Source organism: Lepus europaeus, chromosome 18, assembly GCF_033115175.1.
Source record: "Lepus europaeus isolate LE1 chromosome 18, mLepTim1.pri, whole genome shotgun sequence".
NCBI classification, from domain to species: domain Eukaryota; kingdom Metazoa; phylum Chordata; class Mammalia; order Lagomorpha; family Leporidae; genus Lepus; species Lepus europaeus.
In genome coordinates, this window is record NC_084844.1 from 21,199,254 (window position 1) to 21,221,908 (window position 22,655).

General features: G+C 47.9%; 1 protein-coding gene across 1 annotated transcript; it reads right to left on the reverse strand.

Moving 5' to 3' along the window:
- Positions 1-4,441: 4,441 nt before the first annotated feature.
- LOC133776605 (keratin-associated protein 9-3-like) lies at positions 4,442-10,710 on the reverse strand. Its single transcript, XM_062215684.1, has 2 exons — positions 10,256-10,710; positions 4,442-4,874 (listed from the first exon to the last, which is right to left on the reverse strand). The coding sequence occupies exons 1-2, from the start codon at positions 10,708-10,710 to the stop codon at positions 4,442-4,444; spliced, it is 888 nt and encodes a 295-aa protein (XP_062071668.1).
- Between the last annotated feature and the right edge of the window lie 11,945 nt (positions 10,711-22,655).

The following is a 22,655-nucleotide window of genomic DNA, read 5'->3' on the forward strand; positions in this document are numbered from 1 at the left end:
TGAGAATCATTTTCATTTTGTGTTTAATTAATTTATGTTTAATTAATTTTTAATTCTGTGTTCTCCATGTAAGTTACCTCCAAGACTGCAACATTTTTATTTCTTTGTGATTAATTTGACCTTGAGATAACTTCTTCTGTTGTCATTTCTAAAAGTCTTCTTATTCTCTTTATGTTAAAATATTCTTCTCCTTAGGTTAAATTAAATTAAATTAAGTCCAATGTACCTCGGGGTTTGGCCTGTGAGTATAACGCTCATTCTCGTTTCAAGCACACACACGAGAAGTATGCCAATGCACATTTCCTGAACCATGCGCCAAGGGAGAGATGTTAGGGGAGAGGTTGCTGGTCGTGAAAGCTGACTGAGTGGAGGAAGGAAAGAGACAGAGACAGAGACTGGCTCTCTGCAAATTTCTGCAGTTAACCGCGGTTCAACGCACCAGAGGGCATCACCTAGGAATTGTCTCCTATGCTTGAGTCCAATCACATGAAGAATAATGAACTATAGTGTAATCACCAGTACAACTCAAGTACAATTGGTGTGCCACTCATGACAAGATACGATGTTGGACTAGAACCTGACGAACAAAGACACAAAAAATAAACCAGTGCAACCTTCTGATGATAATTATCTATCATTGCTGTTATGATGATAATTATATATTACCGGGGGTTTAAAAAAGACTTTGAAAGCTAAGAGAAAGATAAATAAACCCTAAGTCATCTTGAAATATAATTAGAAATGTGATAAATAACTAGCAGATGCTATAGTAGGAAGGAACTAAGATGTAAATTCCTTCAGGGATGCTCATGACGCAAAGGTGTGAGTGAGGATGCATCACAAGTTGGGAACTACAATAAGGTACCATCCAAGGCTTGGAATCTACATTAAAATGAGCAATGCCAAATCGCATAAGATCACCTTTTAAAAAAGAAGTATATCTTCAAGTCTGAGGAACTGATCAGATCTGACAGAATATATGGAAATGTGAAACCTAAGTGAGGGTTGAATAGTTTTGCTACTACAGCAAGCTACTGGAGGCAATTTACTTATAGAGAGAAAAGGCTCATCTAGCCTACAGTTTTGGAGATTCAAAGTCCAAGATTGGGCAGGGTCCCACTGGCTCCATCCCTGGGGATGGCATTCCTGCTGTCAGGGTCCTGTGGGTTTGCAAAGCATCACATAGAAGGAACAGGGGGCGAGTTGTGTGTCTGGTTTTGTGTCTTTTCTTATATAGCCACTAGGATTTGGACGTGGGGTCTTCACCCTGCTGATCTAATCCAAACCAATCACTTCTCAAAGATCCTAACTATAAACGCTGTAACTGGATAAAGCTTCCACCTTCTCAGTACCACTACCTTGAGACTTTGGAGTTTTAATTCATGAATGAATTGCAGGAGTCACATCATATTCAAATTATAGCAAGGGTGTTGGTGAGCCCTGGAAGCCAGGAGTTAAGGCAAGCGCTGAAGCAGTGCCGAACAAGCAGCTGCTCAGGGGAGAGGCAGAGCTGGTCATGGCATTGTGAGTCTTCCAAGTTCCGTTGGAGAGACCTGTTGTGAAATGAATGCATCAAATGGTTGCCCAATATCTAGCTTCTTCACTTCCTGTGTGAGTTCCTGGCTCACGTGGTGATTAAGAAGTTCCTGTCAGTGAATTCTTCTGTGAGTTAATAAACAGGTGTCCTTGCTTTATGGGCTTCACTACTGCCAGAGGGGGCTTCACCCTGGCTAAGTAAACAAAGTCAAGTCTTTGCGTGTGCAGGGCTGTTGGCCAGACCCTGAGAAGTTTGCCCAGGCTGTGAATTCTGTCCTAAGAGCCTGTTGGAAGATCACTGTTGTTTTTCCCTCTCCAAGCAAGCATCATTTCTCTTGACAGTGTGTATAGTTCTTTAAAGATCATGTGTTGAATGCTTATTGACTTGAGAGAATGAGAGCAACTTGTTAGCCATCAATGCACCAGATAATGACGGGGGCAAGGGACCTCAAGAATCCCAAGCACGGAAGGAATCCTGACGAACTTCCTGCCAAGCAGTGGTCAGATCCGGTGTCTGAACATCAAATAGCTGAAGATGCCCCTGCCCAGTGCGGTCTGTTGCATCCTGGGAAAGCTTTTACGGAGCTGCTCCGCCTGCCAGGCTGCGCTCACTCCGGGCCCTCTGACCTCCCCCGCCCCCGCCCCCATTAGAAGCACGTGTGACCCCACAGCCAGAATAGCACCTCTGAGCACAGCGCACCTCATTTCCTGGCTCTGTTTCAGTGCCCTGTATTAGGAAATCACATTTCTGTTTTCTGCAAACATGGCAAGTGTCTTCCTCCTGTAGGATGCGGTTCAGGACCAGCAAGCCGTTCCACGCTCCACTGACTCACATTTTTAGAGGGTCCATTGGTAGAAAGCTTGTCAGACATGTGACTAACAGGTCCTTTTCCTTGTTGGAATCAAGTTCAGGGTGATTCACCTTCTACTTAAGTTATATCGGAATACAAAGGTGGTTGGATGTCCCCTCGCTCTCCCTGGCATGTATGCCCGTTCTAGAACCTGCACTTGTAATCTTCATGAATTTTCTGCATTTGGCCAGGAAGATATTCATCTTTCTTTCTAGGCTCATCCATATATTTTCCATTGTGGAAGAGGACAGGAAAGGCTGGGCCCTGGGAGACTGAAATAAGACAGATGAGCAGTCACATAATCTTTGTTTTATAGCCTACTAACTGCAGCATTCTGAGAGCAAAGCTTTAATATATCCTAATCAGCTCTCATTTGGTTTATATCTCATTGTTTTTGCATGAGCATTGTTTTTTTGGGTGGGGTGACTTCTGCACCTGAATTTTTTCTTTATCACCTCTGCTATTCTACACGGTAAGTTGATTCACAGATTTTTCTTTTTTCCCCCTCTTGATTGGTCGGCAGGGCGTGATGCTGCTACATACAGGCATCTGGAAGCACCTTCCTGTGTCATTCGAGATGTGGGTTCTTCACCCTCACTTCTGGCATGGAAATTTCAGCTCCTGTTTGGGTTCATCTAGAGAAACACGATGAAGGTGAGGGTCCTGGCATGGCTTGTTCACGTCTGTAATCTCCGTACCTGGCACTGTACATCACACACAGCAAGTGCTCAATAGATGGTGCTGAAATCAAGGATCACTTTGTTAATTCTTCATTCTTAGTCTCCCTCCCAAAGTCCCAATTAGTAGTAGGAATGGAAGAGGAAGTTGAGTGAATGCACTGAATAATTTTCTTTCTTATCCAAGACTTCATGGATGAAAAAGATTTCCTTGGTGTCATTCGCTCAACTTCCTAGATTGTGCTGATCCTTGGATACCCTGACAATGGTCTGGAGAAAGCACTGACTCAAAGTATGGGGAGAGGCTGCCTGGACTACCTGCTGAGGATGTGTGTTTCACACAATCCCTTTTTTATACGCCACACTGTACAAGGCCAGGGGAAAGAGAGTGTCCCAGAAGGCCACCCCTGACATCAAGCACAAGTGTCTCTGTGCTAACCCAGGGCCAGGAACAGATGACGAAACCTCAAGGATGCTCTTACAATGGACCTACTGGCATTGCTGAGGTTTTGGGAATGGATGGGAGAACACATCTGTAGACAGAAAAATTGTCTGCATCTGGAAATGTGTATGATCATGTGGACAGGTGATCCAAAGCGCTCAGATCCCAGGGGTGTGTGTGTGTGTGTGTGTGTGTGTGATTTGTGTTTGTAGAAAGATGTAAATGTGAATGTCCCAGTACTAAGATCAGAGGCCTGAGGTCCTTGGCCAAATTCTGACCATAAGCGTACGGAGCATTCCAGGGGTGCTTTATTTACCTGGAAAGGGGAAGATGATCTTGCTTCTGTGAGCTTCGAGTTCATTATCAGGCTCAGAACAGGCAACACCTGGGAAATGAAGTATGAATGGAAGCCTTAGAAGTAAAAGCTGAACAAAAAATCAACTCACGATAGAGGCCGGAAGACAGCAAAGAACTTCCTGGAAAGGAATAAGGGAAGTTTCCCATTAGCTGGAAAGACATGCAAGGTCAAGATGAAAAGAAGAAAGTAAGACAAGAGAATACTGAGTCAAAAATGTGATTATAAGGAAAGAATAATTATGGACAAAATTTAAGAAAACTATCCTAAGGATTTGCACTATAGATTACTTAAAGGGAAGTGGTGGTCATTTTCCTGAGGTTGAGACAATGACCAGAGGTCAAGAAGGCACAAAGACGCCTGCCCCTCTCCTAGCAAGCAGTTAAGATTCAGAAATTCTGTGTGAGTCAGCTGCATCTTACCAAGAGGATTCACAAAGCCTTTTCATCAGGAAACTGAAAGACGGCAGCAGCACACGGATGTCAGCGAAGCCTGGGGAGGGAGCTCATGGCAGTGCCCAGGGAACTGGTAGACCGGCTGCCAAGGGATGGCTGTGCCAGATGCCGGTCTGCTGAGTGATTCAGCAGCAGGAGGGCCGGCAGCAGCTGGGCTCACAGCAGGACGGGCGGCAGCAGGGCTGGCAGCAGCTGGGCAGGCAGACGCAGGTGGGGTGGTAGCAGGTTCTGGTGCAGTAGACGGGCGTGCAGCTGCCGGACTGGCCGCAGGGGTCGCTGCAGCAGCTGGGGCGGCAGCAGGACTGGCAGCAGCTGGGCTGGCAGCAGCTGGCCACGCAGCAGCGGGGCTGGCAGCAGGGGGTGCGGCGGCAGCTGGTCACACAGCTGGGCTGGAAGGTGGTCCTGCAGCAGCTGGTCTGGCAGCAGGTGGGGCGGCAGCAGCTGGGCTGGCAGCAGGGGGCGCTGCAGCAGCTGGACACGCAGGCTGGCTTCCAGCAGGTGGTCCTGCAGTGGGTGGTGCTGTAGCAGGGGGGCGGGCAGCAGGGGGAGCAGCAGGAGTTGGTCATGGTGTTGGTGGGGAGGGTGGGCTTACTTCACAGGTGAGTTTCCCAGAATATGATGGTGCTCTCTGCTCTGGGCCTTTTATACCCCGGGCCTCCAGTGTTTGGGCCAATGAGCAGCCGTCTTCCTTGTTGTTTGTGCTGTGCTGTGCGCTCGGTTTGGGATGTGCAAGGAGGAAGCTGCTCTCTAAACGCTGTGAGTCTTCTGAAAGTAAGTGTTTAATTTGTCTCCTAATTGAGAATAAGTCACGGCACCAGTGTTTGAGATAAAAGGGAGGCGGGCACATCGCCAGCATGGTTCCTGCTCTGACCAGTGTGGGTCACGTGACAGTTCCTGCTCTGGTGGGAGGGTCAGGGCAGCTGTCCCTCTGCAGCTTGTTTTTGTGGGAGGGGTCTCTGGGAAGGGGCATGCTGTAGATGTGACCACAGTGATCGGGTGAATGTGTGAATCCATGTCTGCTGACCCAGCAAAGCCTGATTCCAGACGAGCCCAGGGGTCTGTCTGTTGTCCTGTGCCTGGACACTGGGTGTCCCCATTATCACTCAGGCTTGGGTGAAGGATTTTGACCCAATGTTCTGTGTGATGATGGGGCAGAACAAAAGCAGGAGGTAAAAAGAGTAGGTAGTCACTAGGTTTTGGAAGCCTTCAACCAAATGAATTATTGAGGTGTCCATGCACCCTGGTTTGCCCTGAAGGGAGATTTCCCAGATGTGGGATTGTCCTGATGAATGGGGGCAGCTGTGAGTGAATGATGTATTGGTAACTCTTGTCCTAACTCATGTAACTAGCAGAGCTGGAAATCTCAGGCTAATACTGGGCATTTCTTATTCTTTTTTTTTTTTCTGCAAGGTTTCATTTTATTTATTTGAAAGAGAGAGGGAGAGATCTTCCGTCCACCGGTTCACTCCCCAAAAGGCCATAAGAGCCAAGGCTGGGCCAAATGAAAGCCAGGAGCCAGGAGTTTCTTCAAGGTCTCCCATGTGGGTGCAGGGGCCGATCTGCTGTTTGTCCAAGTGCATGAACAGGGAACTGATTGGAAGTGGAACAGGTAGGACTAATCCAGCACTCATATTGGATGCCAGTGTCACAGGCAGTGGCTGAACCTGCTGGGCCTCAATGCCGGCCCTGTGACTGGACATCTGGACATTTCTTTTGCTACCTTTCTCCCTACTACCTTCCTTCTCTTCCCCTTTCTTTTTCTTCTCTCTCTCTCTCTCTCTCTCTCTCTGTCTCTTTCTCTCTCTCCTCTTTTGGTAGATTCTTCTCATCGATGCATGAGGCTTTCCTGTTCCTGATTTACAAGGTATTGTATCTTGAAAATGTGCTTAAAGCTTTGAAAAACTTCTCTTTACGCATTGAGATCACGTCACGCATTTCATCTCTGTTTTCAATCAATGTGACTGACAAAGGTTGCCTAGCGTTCAAGTGTTAGATTTTGAAAATAATTCAATGTGATTTCAGTTGCTTATGACCCTGGATGAAACTCACTTATATCTTGTTGAGGGGCTACACTGTCATTGCACCTCAAACATTTATCCTCCTCTTCTTACTGTCTTCACTCCAGCTTCTGTGAACACATGAGTTCTGTCTATGGAAAGATTTCCATGAGCTGTTTGCACTTGCTGTGTGTCTGGTAAGGGTGTTTCTGAAGGCACAGCCATAATCTACAAATGCACGGAGTCCTTGTGCAGGGTACAGACTTTGCAGCAGCAGCTCCAACTCAGTGGGTCCACTGGAAACACACTCATGAGTCCCTTCCCAGCGGCCTCGTGGTAGGGGGAATTCCGAGAAGACACTTGTAATTGCTGTCCCTCATTAAGTTCCTGGTCATTTCTACAGCAGTGTTCTGTTCATCCAGAGAACACGAGTGAGGAATTCTTTAATCCTCAAGTCAAATTATAAGAAGAGAAATTTATTAGCAAGGTATTTAAGCATTGGCTAAATTCACTGAAGAGAACCTACAACTTGGATTATCAGGAGGTCAACAAGCCCTTAAAACTTGAGAGCCTTTGCAATGGCATGAAGATCGATCTACTACTCTGAGGTTCACACTTGCACTTTAAGAGAGATTGGTGACGAAACTCTGAGTTACATGTGGCTATAATTAGACTTGTATGTCATGTGACATCATAATTGATTCTTAAACATCATGGCTGAATGAGCCAAGAAGTTGATACTCACATATCAGACATCTCCCTGTGTGGTCTCCACCCTCAATTGCATTAGGTCAGGAAAGCAGGAGAGAATGCAGGAATCCCTTGGAAGTGAAGCTTCAGAGAGAGGGAAATAGGAGCAGAGCCACTCTATGCAAAGGTGCCTTGAAGAGAAAGGATGGCTTCCAGACGAGCAGAATTTCTGTGATTCCAGTTGTTGCTTTTGTAAACATGAAGTGCGTTTCTGGGAGAGGAGTACGGTGGTCAGAGATGTACTCTTGGGTGTAGAGAGGGACGTATGCAATTGTTGAGAGTGTCTGTTCGTGCACAGCAAGGGGAGGAGGACAGTGTCCCTTGAGCTGCTGTTCCTTGGCCAAGGCCATGTGCCTTTCCTTAATGCCTAACACTAGAGTATCATTTCCATGTTTGATAACTGATGCATCGGAATATGGAGTCTTGCAAATCTAAAGCATGTGAGATAAAAGGTGACTACAAGGATATGGAGAAATTGGGACCCTCCCACCCTGGTGTAGTGCAAAATGGTGTAGCTGCAGTTGAAGACAGTACTGAGGTTCCACAAAAAAAGTTCTGCGTCTCTGTTTTTTTTTTTTTTTTTTACCCAGTGAATTGAATTCAGGGTGTTGAGGCGATATTAGCCCCCTCCTGTCCATGGCAGCACTCTACACAATGCCCAGATGTGAAGCAACTCAAATGTCCATCAGAAACCAATGGAGGAAGCAGATGTGGCCACACACCTGTGAGCAAACACAATTCAGCCCTAAAAAAGAAGGAAAAGCCCCATGTGCAGGACCCTGCACCAACCTTGTGTCTGTCTGCTAAGTCAGATGAGCCCGTTCAGAAGGGCAGATATGACATGATTCCACTGATAGGAGGTCTCCAAAAAGTCCAACTCACATAAGGAAAGAATGGAAGCGAATTTTCGGAGGCTGACATAGGAGGAAGTGGGGAGCCGCGAATGAACGGCTGTTAGATTTCTGTTGTGCAGGATGAGAAAGCTCTGGAGAGCTGCTGGACAATGTTCTTCCTACTGGATACAACACACGATAGCGTAATCTGCACTGTGGTTAAGCAGGTGCAGGTGTTTTGACAGCAGTTAAGATGTCATCCGCTGGCGCCACTGCTCAACAGGCTAATCCTCCGCCTAGCGGCGCCGGCACACTGGGTTCTAGTCCCTGTCGGGGCGCCGGATTCTGTCCCAGTTGCCCCTCTTCCAGGCCAGCTCTCTGCTATGGCCCGGGAGTGCAGTGGAGGATGGCCCAAGTATTTGGGCCCTGCACCTGCATGGGAGACCAGGAGAAGCACCTGGCTCCTGGCTTCCGATCAGCGTGGTGTGCCGGCCGCAGCAGCCAAGGAAGACCTTTCTCTCTGTCTCTCTCTCTCACTGTCCACTCTGTCTGTCAAAAAAATAAATAAATAAAAAATAAATAAAAAAGATGCCATTGCACAACCTGAGTTCGATCTTGTCTCCTGATTCGAGCTTTCTACTAATGCAGGGCATGAGCCCTGGGAATGCGAGTGGCTAGGAGCTGCTGAGGTCTGACAGCTCCTTGCTGACCTGCAGGACAGCAGAAGTCAGTGATTGACAGCTCTCGCCTAGCTTGGCTCTGATACATTCCGTGGAGCTGCTAGTGGACAGCTCCTCATTGAACCCCTATTGCCAGCGGGGGTGGGGTGGGTAGGGGTGCATCTTAGGTGGCCCCCATGGTAGCCTGGTCTGGTCCACATGAAGAGTCCTCTTATGTGCACCAAACCCTCTTCCCTTTCCGTGTGCAGCCCAAGGCTCCCTTTCTGTGTACCCTGGGGCCCACTTCCTAAACACCAGCATAGGTGCATTTTCCAAGCAGTGGAGCCTGAAATCCCACCATGTTGGGAACCTGCAACCCATGCTTGCTAGAAATATCCAGCATGGCCGCAGGTGTGTTCCCTAGGACCTTAGGTCATTACAATGTCATCGGAATATAATTACCACAGCGGAGGGGGGGGGCTTCACTCCCATCTTGCACCTGGTGCTATGACACTTCCGGTATTTCCGAATGGGGCCCGGAAATGCGTGGCATTGCAGCGGGCTCCAGACTCCACCCAGTGTGAATTCTCAGCTGGGCTCCCTGCTGGCCTCACCCTATGCCCGGGAGGATGTGAGGGTGGGCCTGACTTTCCTGGTGTCCTGGCTTTCTCCTGCGTGGAGGGCTTTGTCACTGCTGGAAGGTTTTCCTGGGAGAGGGGTTTGGCTTTGTTTCTGCATATTTTTGTTTCTGCATTTTGATTTGTTTGTGTATTTTTGGCTGTTTGTTCCCGCAGGACTTGGTTCTTGAGTTTGCATTTTTTTTTTTTAACTCCAGATAAATCCTGTAGTCCTGCCCTTCTTTATGGCTTGACCTTTGTCTTCTTCCATGAGGGGAGGGAGAAATCTGCAGTAAGCTTACCTGGGAACAGGCCATCAGCCCAGGACACCTGGTGGGCAGGGAAGTATTCAAGTAAGTGGGTCCCTACCAGCCACGTGGAAGACTGGATGGTCTTCCTGGCTCCTGGCTTCCGCCTCAACCCAGCTGTGACTGGTGTGAGCATTTGGGGGGAAGATTCCATGGAGAGGAGCTTGCTCTCACTTTATGTTGCCTTTCTCTGCCTCAATACCTCTCCAATGAATACACGGAATCAAAGAGACGCTTAAGCAGGGAGATGTGATGTCAAGTGTTGCTAACACAGTAAGATAAAGAAAGACAAGGAATGAAGGATGGTACAGAATTTATCAAAGCTTTATTGAGACTTCCTGCATATAGAGGAAGAGCTCAAAGTGGCCAGGAAAGGAGAAAGGAGAACACAAAACCCCGAGTTCAAGTACAACAAGGAAACATGATTTAAAGGATGGTTGATCAGTTGCTGAAGCTTATGGCATTTCTAAAGATCTGTTTTCCTAATTCATTTAGAGGGAGAAGTGAAGATCTTGGAATCAGAATTTAACCTAAGACCCTAACTTCATAACACGGATCTCAGCGGCCGGCCCACGAGCCTCAAAACATAAAACCGAAAAGATTGGGTAAGACACGGTCACAAACTCATTCAGAAGCTTTGGAAAGATAAACAGGTCACAGAGGTGCTGGTGATCACAGGCTGTTTTCCAGCAAGGGTGGGAAGTGAATTTGTTCAGGCCGTCAAGTCAGGAGACCGAGGGTGCTTGTGGAAATGATGGTTGTTTGAGGAGCTGCTCAGCAGCAGGAGGGCCGGCAGCAGCTGGGCTCACAGCAGGACGGGCGGCAGCAGGGCTGGCAGCAGCTGGGCAGGCAGACGCAGGTGGGGTGGTAGCAGGTTCTGGTGCAGTAGACGGGTGTGCAGCTGCCGGACTGGCCGCAGGGGTCGCTGCAGCAGCTGGGGCGGCAGCAGGACTGGCAGCAGCTGGGCTGGCAGCAGCTGGCCACGCAGCAGCGGGGCTGGCAGCAGGGGGTGCGGCGGCAGCTGGTCACACAGCTGGGCTGGAAGGTGGTCCTGCAGCAGCTGGTCTGGCAGCAGGTGGGGCGGCAGCAGCTGGGCTGGCAGCAGCTGGGCTGGCAGCAGGGGGCGCTGCAGCAGCTGGACACGCAGGCTGGCTTCCAGCAGGTGGTCCTGCAGTGGGTGGTGCTGTAGCAGGGGGGCGGGCAGCAGGGGGAGCAGCAGGAGTTGGTCATGGTGTTGGTGGGGAGGGTGGGCTTACTTCACAGGTGAGTTTCCCAGAATATGATGGTGCTCTCTGCTCTGGGCCTTTTATACCCCGGGCCTCCAGTGTTTGGGCCAATGAGCAGCCGTCTTCCTTGTTGTTTGTGCTGTGCTGTGCGCTCGGTTTGGGATGTGCAAGGAGGAAGCTGCTCTCTAAACGCTGTGAGTCTTCTGAAAGTAAGTGTTTAATTTGTCTCCTAATTGAGAATAAGTCACGGCACCAGTGTTTGAGATAAAAGGGAGGCGGGCACATCGCCAGCATGGTTCCTGCTCTGACCAGTGTGGGTCACGTGACAGTTCCTGCTCTGGTGGGAGGGTCAGGGCAGCTGTCCCTCTGCAGCTTGTTTTTGTGGGAGGGGTCTCTGGGAAGGGGCATGCTGCAGCTGTGACCACAGTTGTCAGGTGAATGTGAGTCCACGGCTGCTGACCCAGCAAAGCCTGATTCATGCATTTTGGCCTAAACGCTCGAGGTGTCATTAAATACAAGGACGGTTTACCTCCAGTTATGAAAGTGGGTATTTGCTGTCCCCTCTAAATTTTTTACACCTACTGGCTTGAAGATTTGCTTCCTGGAGAGTGGCATTTGTGCCACAGGAAGTAATCAGAGGTAACACCTGTCACCTCTGAGCAGCAGGGAGAGGAGGCGCTACCACTTTCTGGGGCTAATTACCACGAAGCAGTAGCGTGTAGAGAGAGTGGATCCAGAACTCAGGAGATTGTCTGGTTGTGTAGGTGATTAGTGCTGCCACAGCCACGTGGCTCCCCTGTGGTATCCCTGGAGGCTGCCGGTGTGCAGCTACTGTGTTAGCAAGGCTGTCTCCATCCGAGGACCGAAGGGTGCTGTCTGCTTCGGGCCTCGCTCCTTGCTTTGTAGATGGCTGTCTCCTTGTACCTCTTACATTGGCTTCCTTCTCTCCAAACATGGGGTTCCAAATTTCCCCCTTTGATTACAGACACCAGTCGTAATGGACTAAGTGCTCAACCTACCCCAGCATCACCTTGTCCTCCCTCACTGCATCTTCAAAGACCCCAGCTGCATGTGAAGCCGGGGGGACACAATTCAACCCTACACGGTCTGGTGTATCTCATAGTGTGTGCCTGCCCAGGAGGAACCACAAATGAGTAGGCATAGCAGCAGCCATCCTAGGACAATGGCTCAGTAACCGGAAACCCAGACCCAGCAAGCAGAAAGACACCTAGGTTAGCCCATCAGACAATTGTCCAGGCCAATGGAAGCGCTGGCCAGTGGTGGGGAGCATGCAGCTGGTGGTAACGGGGGGTGATGAGCCTCAGTTTCACTTTTTCACGTGAACAGTAGCTGCAGCTTGCTCCACTGCCCTTCATTTATAAGGCCTTCCCTCTCAACTCTGTTCTCTCTCTTTCTCTCTCTCCTCAACTCTCTTCCTTTCTCTCAACTCTGTTCTCTCTCTCTCTCTCTCTCTCTCTCTCTCTCTCTCTCTTCCTCCCCCCTCCATGCTCTCCTCCTCTTTTCCCTCCTCCTAACATTCATGGTCATCTCATCAAAGAAGCAAGATGGGATTGGAGTGGAGCCAATGGCATTGGCAGATTAAGTTTGCATGCCCCCACCCTTACTACATCTTAGTTCACTGTGCTTGGACCGATCTCCGTCTGTCAAAACCTGCACCTGCGTGCCTGGTGGCTGTTTGGTTGTGACTGCAAAAAGTCATGATGCTTGTGCCACATGGAACAAAACAATCAGCCAGGGATTCTGGGCAGAGACTTCTAGACTCCAGTGCCCTCTTTCCTGCAGCTGGGTGGTTCTAAAGTGTGTGTCGTCATTTCTGATGATTTTCCCTCAGAGTTAAGCCTTAGTTAGTCTTACTATGGTCTTAATAGTGTAGCCTGCTTTGTTTTATCCCCTGCCCCCATTCCCTACCAGTGTGATTTTTTTTTTCCAACACACTATCCTCACTTGAGCCTTTTTCTCAGCATCTGTTCTGCGAGAAGCCAAGCTCTGACATCACGATAGCGCCCTTAGCCTCCATGTCTATCTTTAAAATGGAGACATGAATACCTACTTTGAAAGCTTCCTCAGAAAATAATAGATAATATATGTAAGATAAGATAAAGGATAATGTATATAATGTATATAAAGCATTGAGTCAATATCTGTTCAATCATAGGCAATCTGTAACGTTCTTTTTTCCCAATTCCTAAGGTGATTTTAATGTTTAAGGTACAAATAAATTTATAATAAACTAGATGGAGCCGGTGCCATGGCTCACTTGGTTGATCCTCCACCTGTGGTGCCAGCATCTCATATGGGCACTGGGTTCTAGCCCCGGTTGCTCCTCTTCCAGGCTAGCTCTATGCTGTGGCCCGGGAGTGCAGTGGAGGATGGCCCAGTGCTTGGGCCCTACACCCACATGGGAGACCAGGAGGAAGCTCCTGGCTTCGGATCGGTGCAGTGCTGACCGTGGCGGCCATTTAGGGAGTGAACCAACAGAAGGAAGACCTTCCTCTTTGTCTCGCTCTCTCTCACTGTCTATAACTCTACCTGTCCGCAAAAAAAAAAACAAACAAAAAAAAAAACAAAAAACAAAACCCAGATCAACGAAGTTATTTCTGCCCTAGTTTTATGGAGGTATGAGTGACAAATAAAGATTGTATATATTTAAAATGTCCAAGGTATTATTGTAATGTATGTAGTCATTGGGAGACAGCCACCACAGTTGAGTTTATCAACATGTCCATCAGCTCACGTAGTTACGATTTTCTTCTTTTTTTTTTTTTTGTGGTGTAAGCACTAAACATCCACCCTCTTAGCAATTTTTAAGTATATGTCAAAGTGTTTTAAACCATAGTCATCTGATTTAGATTTGCACACCTTAAAATTATTTTGCGTAACTGTGGCTGATCACAGAACTTGTTGTTCTGCGTCTCATGGACTCCAGCATCCACTAAGAACCAGCGATCAGCAGGTCACGCCTCGAGGCAGCATTTTCGGAGCATCCCTGGGACAGGCTCGGAAGTTGGTGTCGGTCCTGGGCGTCGGCACTGTTCACTCCTTGGAGGGATTTCTGCCACCCTCAGCCTGGTAGAAGATTCCAAGGAGTAACCCAGGTGCCAAGTTGTCCCGTTCCTCTCAGAGCCAGTCTGAAACCTCAGGCTGCACCAGTTGTCCCCTCAGAAGCACCCGTCCTCTGTCTCTCACGACACCTCTCCTTCCCAACAGTCTTCGGCTCTCCTTGGACACACATCGTCTGTCCCTTCAGGTGCTCCCTGTTTGCCACACAAACCCAGAGGCCACATTGCTCAGACAGCAGGTTGTTCAAAGTCGCAAGTGCCCAAGGCATACTTCCGGAATCCCGACTTTGTCCCTGCTTAATTTTCTTAACAACAGATGACCAGGGGGACAAATTCCCTTAGCATGGCATAACTTCCAGTCTGTGCTTACAGGGAATTGCTGGATTCCTTTTCACTCTGCCAGTGGGGAACTCAAGAGACAGCGTGGAAGGGGCTCTGATTTACATGATACCAAGAACAAATCCATTAGATCAGCCTCTCTCTCTCTCTCTCTCTCTCCCTCTCTCTCAGATACATGGACTCTCAGAACTTCCTGATGCAGATGAAGTGCATGAGTGGCTGCTCAGAGGCTGAGACGAGGATCCCCGCATTCACAAGAGCTGTGGACGGCAGCCCCTGCTGTCCTAACAGGTAGCTGCCGCTCACCAGCGTGTGGGACTCTGCTCCAAGAATGTTGGAATGGAAATGTTACCTGCGTGTTCAAGGATTATTCCTTCCATTGTTAAACTCCAGTGCTACCTCCTGGAGCCGAGTCCTAACATTGCGCTACTTCTCGTGAGATAGAAATGTCAGCCTTGTGCAGGCAGAGAGGACGGAGTCTTCGCTCTCAGTCTGCCCATCAGTGGCTACAGGGATCACACAATGAAATTTTCTCATCTGAGAAGTGCGGTAGTGATCTGTGGGCTCAGGACGGATGACGCATGTAGTGTGCACTATGCATGCAAATCCCATGGCAGGAGTTCCACGCCTTCCAAGAAAACACAGTCCGGGATGAATAGTTGCTCAGAATTTATTCAAAGAACATTTAGGTAAGAACCCCTGCTACTAGGCGATGACTCAAAGTGATGATCAAAAGAAAAAGTCAGCATACAGGGAACAGGTGTACATGGGAAAATTAAATATGCTTATGAAAGCATTGCTCAGTTACAGAAATCTACGTGGAGAGCATGAGGCTTTGTTCTGCCAGGTTACTTAGAGGAAGAGAGGGAAGATCTTGACTCAAGAGCCCATACGGAGATCCTAAGTCCAAACTGAGGACTTGCACAGGTGCTACTTGGACCACAGGGCCTAACAAGGGGATCAGGGGGATCCCTGGGAGCTAATTTATCAGGTTTAGACAAACAGACAAGTAACAGAAACTTCGGTCAGAGCATGCTGGGGTTCAGCAAAGTTTGGAGGTGAATTTGTCCCTGAAGGGTGAATGAATTCAGTTGGGAGAAGGTTGTTGTGTGATGAGGATGCTTCTTCAGAGGGTCGATCAGCAGGACGGGTGGCAGCAGGGCTGGCAGCAGCTGGGCTCACAGCAGGACGGGCGGCAGCAGGGCTGGCAGCAGCTGGGCAGGCAGACACAGGTGGGGTGGTAGCAGGTTCTGGTGCAGTAGACGGGCGTGCAGCTGCCGGACTGGCCGCAGGGGTCGCTGCAGCAGCTGGGGCGGCAGCAGGACTGGCAGCAGCTGGGCTGGCAGCAGCTGGCCACGCAGCAGCGGGGCTGGCAGCAGGGGGTGCGGCGGCAGCTGGTCACACAGCTGGGCTGGAAGGTGGTCCTGCAGCAGCTGGTCTGGCAGCAGGTGGGGCGGCAGCAGCTGGGCTGGCAGCAGGGGGCGCTGCAGCAGCTGGACACGCAGGCTGGCTTCCAGCAGGTGGTCCTGCAGTGGGTGGTGCTGTAGCAGGGGGGCGGGCAGCAGGGGGAGCAGCAGGAGTTGGTCATGGTGTTGGTGGGGAGGGTGGGCTTACTTCACAGGTGAGTTTCCCAGGTACTGAGAACTTCAGTTCTGGGGCTTTTATACCCTGGACCTCCCGAGCAGGGGCCAATGAGCAGCATTTGTCCTTGTTGTTGTTTACATTAATTTTCCGTGATCAGATTGGTATTGTTAAGGAGGAAGTTGCTCTCTAGATGTTATGGCCCTTTTGAAAGTAAGTGTTTAATTTGTCTCTTAATTGAGAATACGTCATAGAAACTTCCTTTTAGATGAAAGGAAGGTGGCCTCATCGTCAGCATTGTTCCTGCTTTGATCATCGTCTGGGCACGTGGTGGTTCTACTGGACTGCGAGGGTCAGGGAGCTCTCGCTGCCTCCCTTACTCCTTTGGTTGTGTGTGGGCAGGGAAGGGCTCAGTGACACACGGAGCACCTGGATTCCACTCTGCTCTCCCACAAGGCTAGCCCAGGTGCCTGTCTCTGTACAACCTGGGCGACCTGTGGGTGCCATACCAAAGATACCTGGGGAGAGCATGTTTGTCACGCTGTGTTGCACATGGCTGTGAGGAACCCCAGCGGTGGCAGAGCGGAAGCACCCACTGGGGTGTAGTCAAGCCTCCTTCTAGGGACCAGTAGTCTCCCCTACCTGAAGGGCTTCATCTGTGTGGCACATGGCCTGACAGCTGGGGAGGCTCAGGGCTTCCTCCAGGTAGCTGTAGCCTTAACCTGTGTCTCCCATGGCTGTGTCTCTCATATTCTTTCTTCGCTCCCTTTTAATGAAAGAATTAGTTTAGAGGAGATGACCCTTGAGGCATCTGGGATTTCTAAATGTTCCAGTTTCTTTTGAGTTAAACACTCACTTTAATCTTATTTGTAAGGATGAATTTTATTTAGGAATAGATTTAAATTTATAAAATAAAAATTGTGAGGTCGTGCACAAAAAGTTCCCGTACTCCCCTCACCCCACCTCCCGGTTACTGATGTCTCCCATTAGTGCATTTGTCACAGTTAGTGCACTGTTAGTTCACTCTTAGTGAATGGTGCACAGCTTCCATTACTTTTTAATCCAAACTCCACTTATTCCTTCTACCCTCCTGGCCCCTAAAGCCCTCAAATTATTAACTCCTGACCTGCTGGATAATTACAAATCAAATCAGGTCCTAATCCTTTCAGATCATAACCCTTCACTCATCCTCTAATGCAGATAATCAGTCTATTGATTTGCAATACTGTTGGTCTGTTTTGATTGCTTTTAAACAATAGATAGTTAAAACACCATGGAGCTGAACTGGCTACTTTATCTTCACATGATTATCGAGATATTAATCCTGTAGTTCATTCATTCCCACTGCTATATAATCCTCCACTGAATGAATATGACACAATTGATTTTTTCACTCTACTGCTAATATACACAAAGGTTGTTTCTAGTTTGACGCTGTTGAACTATTAAAAATGGTTCTCCTCTGAACATTTTGGTAGAGGTATTTTAGTAAACATATATAACTATTTCTGTGTGCTAAATTCTACCAGGGAGTAGAATTGCTCATCAATTTTTATTCTGTTCTCCATAAAAGTCTTGCTCATCTTTCATTAGATTTCCCCCCAGGCATTTTATTTGTTTATGTTACAAGTGTATTGTAATTAAAGTACTTAATTTTTAACTGGTATATGAAAAAATTCATTCATGTATGTTAACTTTTATTGACTCCATGGTTATTTCTAATACATTGTTATAAATAGGATTTCCTTAAGGAACTTCCACAGGCACAGCCATGTCATGTCATGTATAAATTATAATAGCTTCATTTATTTTACAGCAGTGTTTTCCTCTGGTATGACCTGAACACAACAGGATGGTGTGGACATCTTTATATATTCTCAATACAACAGGGTGTTTCACAATTAGATGTGATTCTTTTTCTAGTAACTTTTCATCATAGGAGCTAGGGTTTTCCTATTTAATATCTTCAGACATATATATTCACTTACATTCTGTGTTGAAAGCATGCTGAAATTTACAACATGCATTTTCTTATGCATTGAAATGTCATTATTATTGTAGATCTTTTTCAGTTAATATGATTAAAAGCATTAATCAATGTTCCAATGTGGTTCTGATCATATGTATGTGGAACCATGTTTGATTTCTTGGTATCTTGTTTAGGATATATTGCATCCTACAAATTTAACCTGCGGTTCCCATTCAACTTCCTTTATCTTTTCTAAAAAAGCACTCAGCTCTCGATATGTGTGGATTCCCCACTGTCCTGTGACCCAGGTTGGCCCTGAGGTGACTTCCTGTATTGATATTTCGGAAGGTGATTTTATGCTCCATGAAATACACTAAACATACTAGCGCATGGAGAGCAATAGTTCTCTTTTCAACAGACACACTGCAATAGCTCATGGCCCCAGTAGAGCAAAATTGTGCAAAGACATTTTGCTTTAGTTTGGATGGGGCGTGGCTCCCAATGATCCATGTGCTGGAAGCTTGTTCCCAGCGTGGCCGGGTGAAGGTGGAGGGAATTGTATCTGAATGTTTGATTATTCATTTACAATTTTCATCTACTTGTAAGGCAGAATGACAGAGAGATATAGATATGCACAGAGAATCAGAGAGAGAAAGAGAGAGAGAGAGAGAGAGTGCACTTCATCCACTGGTTCACATCCCAAATGCCCAGTCATCAGGGCTGGGACAGGTGGAAGCCAGGCGTCCAGAACTCTGAGAGGGTCCCCTATGTGGATGGCAGGACCCAAGCACCTGAACCACCCTCTGCTGCCTCCCAGGAGGCATCAGCAGGAAGCTGGATGGAAAGCAGAGCAATCGATTCCAACCGGCACTGCGTAAGGGATGAGGGCATCTCAGCATGGCTGACCCACAGCACCACAATGAACTCTCCCAGAAGAAGCCTTCCGATGCCCAGGCCTACTGGGAAGTAATCAGGTCCTGGGTTCCATGCTCATGACAGTCATCTGTCTCTAGGGAGTGGGCCAGGTCTTGGGGGACTGCATTAGTTCCCACGAGAGCAGGTTGTTATAAACCAGCAAGGGTTTCTTGGCTTGGGCTCCTGCTTCCCCTCTTGCGTGCAGTCCTTTGCACACAACTGCTTCCCTTTCCATTCCTCTGCCATGGTGACGCGGCCACCAGGATCATGAGCCGGTAAACCGTTTCCTTTATAAACCACCCAGTCTCAGGTGTTCTGTTACAGCAGCAGAGAATGGACTGAATCACAGAATAACTTCAAGGCTGATTTACTCTTGCCTGACTGCTTTTTTTGAAGAATGGAAGTGTGCTTCTTCCATGAGAGCTGGGTGGTTAGCCCCAGAAGTTTAGGTCAAGGAGAGGCACAGGTGCAAAGGTTGGCAGTGCCCTGCCAAGCCCCACGTAGCAAAGAGGGGCATTGGAACCTGAAGTCTTCCTGTCCCATAGGCAAGGCATGGTTTTGACATGAATGTGTGGAATTACGCTGAACATCCTATTGTTCTAACTTCTGATTATTTGCTTAGAAAATAACCTTTTCGGGCTGGCCCTGTGGCATAGCCGGTAAGGCTGCCACCAGTGGTGCTGGCATCCCATATGGGCACCAGTTCAAGTCCCAGCTGCTCCACTTCCAATCCAGCATTCTGCTATGGCATGGGAAAGCACCCGTGTGTGATACCTGGAACAAGCTCCTGGCTCCTGGCTTCAGATCAGCTCAGCTCTGGCTATTGTGGCCATTTGGGAAGTGAACCAGTGGATGGAAGACTTCTCTCTCTCACTCTCTCTGCCTCTCTGTTAGCCCTGCCTTTCAAATAAATAAATACATCTTTTTAAAAAAGAGAAAGAAATAAACTCCTTGCTATTATTTGGCTTTCCTTTTATGTATTTGTGCATAGAAAAATAATTTGTTAAGAAGAGTATGAGAAATTCACTTATGACACTTGATATTGTGATTAATAAGTAGGCATATTTGTTTTATGGGGATGCATACATTTGTTATGTCCCCAAAGGAGTTCATCTTTTTTGAGGCAAAAAAGATAGGATTTTTGAGTCTGCAAGATGCTGGTCCACGATCTATATTTTTAAAAAATATTATTTCTTCTGGTGACACTGGCATCCCCTTTGGGTGTTGGCTCAAGTCTTGGCTGCTCCACTTCTGATCCAGCTTCCTGATAATGCACCTGGGAAAGCAGAGGAAGATGGCTCAAGTGCTTGGGCCCCTGCACTCGTGGGAGACCTGGGAGAAGCTCTTGGCTCCCGGTCTGGCTTTGGTCTATTGTAGCCCTGGCTGTTGAAGCCATTTGGGAAGTGAACTAGCAGGTGGGAGATCTCTCTCTCCCTCTCTCTCTGTAATTCTGCCTTTGAAACAAATAAAATAAATCTTATAGAAATATTTCTTTGAGTGCTTGTAGACTTCAGTGAATGACGGTAGTATTAGCAGTTAGCCCGTGGTGCTGGTTGAGCAAGACAGTGGCAGAGATTCGGTGACGCAAGATGCCATTAGGCACCCTGTTACAGGTCATTCACTGGGGAGGAAAATTCACGATACAATATCTGATATCTGCCAAGTGTCGTTTAGCTAACAGATACCACTTCCTGCCTGCAGGCGGCCTGTTCTGTTTTGGGACACCGCTGTTCAAGTGAAAGGCTTTGGGAGCACCTGTCTGTTCTGGTCCTTCTTCACGTTGTCATAGTCCCTCCTGCCTTAGGCGCCTTGTCTCCTGACAGCCCTTCCTGTAAAATCACATTTGCAAGGTGGCACAGTAGGTTAAGGCACCACCTACGACGCAGGCATCCCGTATGAGCACCAGGTTGAGTTCTGGCTGCTTCACTTCTGACCCAACTCCCTGCTGATGTGCCTGTGAGAGCAGCAGAGGGCGACCCAAGTGCTCAGGCCCTTGACACCCATGTGGGAGACCCAGTGGAGTTCCTGGCTCCTGGCTTTTGCCTGGAGCAGCCCTGACTATTGTGGGCATTTGGGATGTGAACCAGTGAATGAAAAATCTCTCTCCCCCCACTTCCCCTTTCCTCCCCTCATTCTCCCTCCTTCACTCTTGTCTTTCAAATAAATAATGAATCTTCAAGTAAAATAAAATCAATCACAGCCATTTTCCCCTGGTCTCTAACGTGGCTTCCTGCTCATGGCTGTGCTGGATGTGCCCCATGTCCTTTGGGCTGTGTGCAATTTAAAATGCTCATTCCCGCACATTTCCCAAAGCCTTAGTCATTGCATATTTATTGTTAGGTTCCGAGTAGTTTCTCTAAATATTCTTAAATTATCAGATTCCAATTTGGTGGTGGTGTTTCCAGGAAACAGCAGACTACTGGCCATCATTCCTGAAGACTTGTCTCTGTGCCAGTTTTGCACGGATGCTTCCCTTTTGCACCATGCATGCTCCATACTAAGCTCACTCAGACACGGCACATCTCTGACGTGATCGCCAACCACAGCGCTTTGTTGCAGAAGGAAAAGACAACATGGAAGCCACGGTCACACCGGTGGGTCCTCAATTCTTGTTCTGTTCACTGGCTGTGTGTTTGGGGACAACAGAAAAAAAAATACTTAATACTGCATGAGTAGTTTCGCACATACATTGCTTTGTCTTTCTTTGTGACTATTTCTTTCTTCCCAGCTTCCATGCTGGGAAGGTTAATTTGCAAGTGTTTTGCTTTTTTCCTTTCCCCTTCCCTTTCCTGGGCTGGTCAGTATGCCGGCAGACACCCTCTCCGAGAGACCACAAGTCTCGTATTTTTAAGGGGTAGCTGAGAAAAAAATCTGATTAATCATCTTTATTTCTAAGGAATAGCTTCAGCTTCCTTTCTCTTTCCATAGTCTGGGATTTTTCCTCTTTTGTTTACCTTTGTATCTTTGATTGAACACAAACTATACTATACTCAAATTTATAAATTATCCACCTTCAGATCAAAGCATTAATGAGAAGCAACAGTACATCTGTGGAGAGTGGCAGGGTTGGCTTCCTGCAACGCTGAATGGATGATGTGGCACGGGTGTTTGGTCGGGGGGATTGAGGGTCTAATTAGGATGCCCATGTCCCATTATCGGAGTGCCTGCGTTCAGATCCCACCTCTCTGCTTGACTCCAGATTCCCGGCACTGGCTCCCTCTCACCTAGGCTGCTCTGCTGAATGTGCAGTTTGTCAGCAGCCCACCAGGGTGGCATCCCCCACGGACATGAACCAACCCACACGGAGCAGGGCGACTACCCCAGGCTACACCACACTGGGAAAGGCGGCAATTCATCCTTCCTGGAGTTGATTCGTGTTTTCACGTAACTTTGCCTTCTCAAGTTATGAGAAGTCATGGTATCCACTTGTCCTAACATAGATCGCAAGATCTAGAAATGACTCACCTGACGAAGAAAGTTGGAGTAACCTGTTTGATGTGCATTAAAGGGGTCAACTTAGAGGTGGCTGCAGGGTTGACAGATTGTCATCTGGATGTGTTACATAGCCTGGTCCAATGGCCATTCTGTAATTCATACAGTAGGTCCCACACATATCCACAGTAGGTGGTGTGCATGAGTTCAGAAATCAGTGGGCAGAAGTAGGAGTGACACATTGCAGATTCTATCCCCATGGCAGCAGGCTCTACTGTGTTGAAGCTTTGTTCCCATGAAAGGGACATTACTTTTCCTTTTAAAATTTTTTCTTTATCTTTCTTTATTTATATGGAGAGAGATAGAGATAGATAGAGATAGATAGAGAGAGAGAGAGAGAGAGAGATCTTTCATTCAATGGCTCATTCTATCATAAAGCCTGAAATAGCCAGGGCTGGGCGAGGTCAAAGTCAGCAGCCAGGAACTCAATCTGGGTCACCATATGATCAGTAGGGTTCCAACTGCTCAACCTGCCCCTTCCAGAGTGTACCCTAGCAGGAAGCTGGAATCTGGAAAGGAGCCAGGGCTCCAACCCAGGCAATGGGATATTGAATGCAGGCATCCCGAGTGCCA

What these genes read in the sequence shown, in the direction of transcription:
- LOC133776605 (XM_062215684.1), bottom strand. Translation starts at nt 10,710, where the DNA reads ATGACCAACTCCTGCTGCTCCCCCTGCTGCCCGCCCCCCTGCTACAGC. An exon ending in TGCCGGCCCTCCTGCTGCTG is followed by an intron (nt 4,875 to 10,255) that starts AGCAGCTCCTCA and finishes CACCATGACCAA; the next exon opens with CTCCTGCTGCTCCCCCTGCT.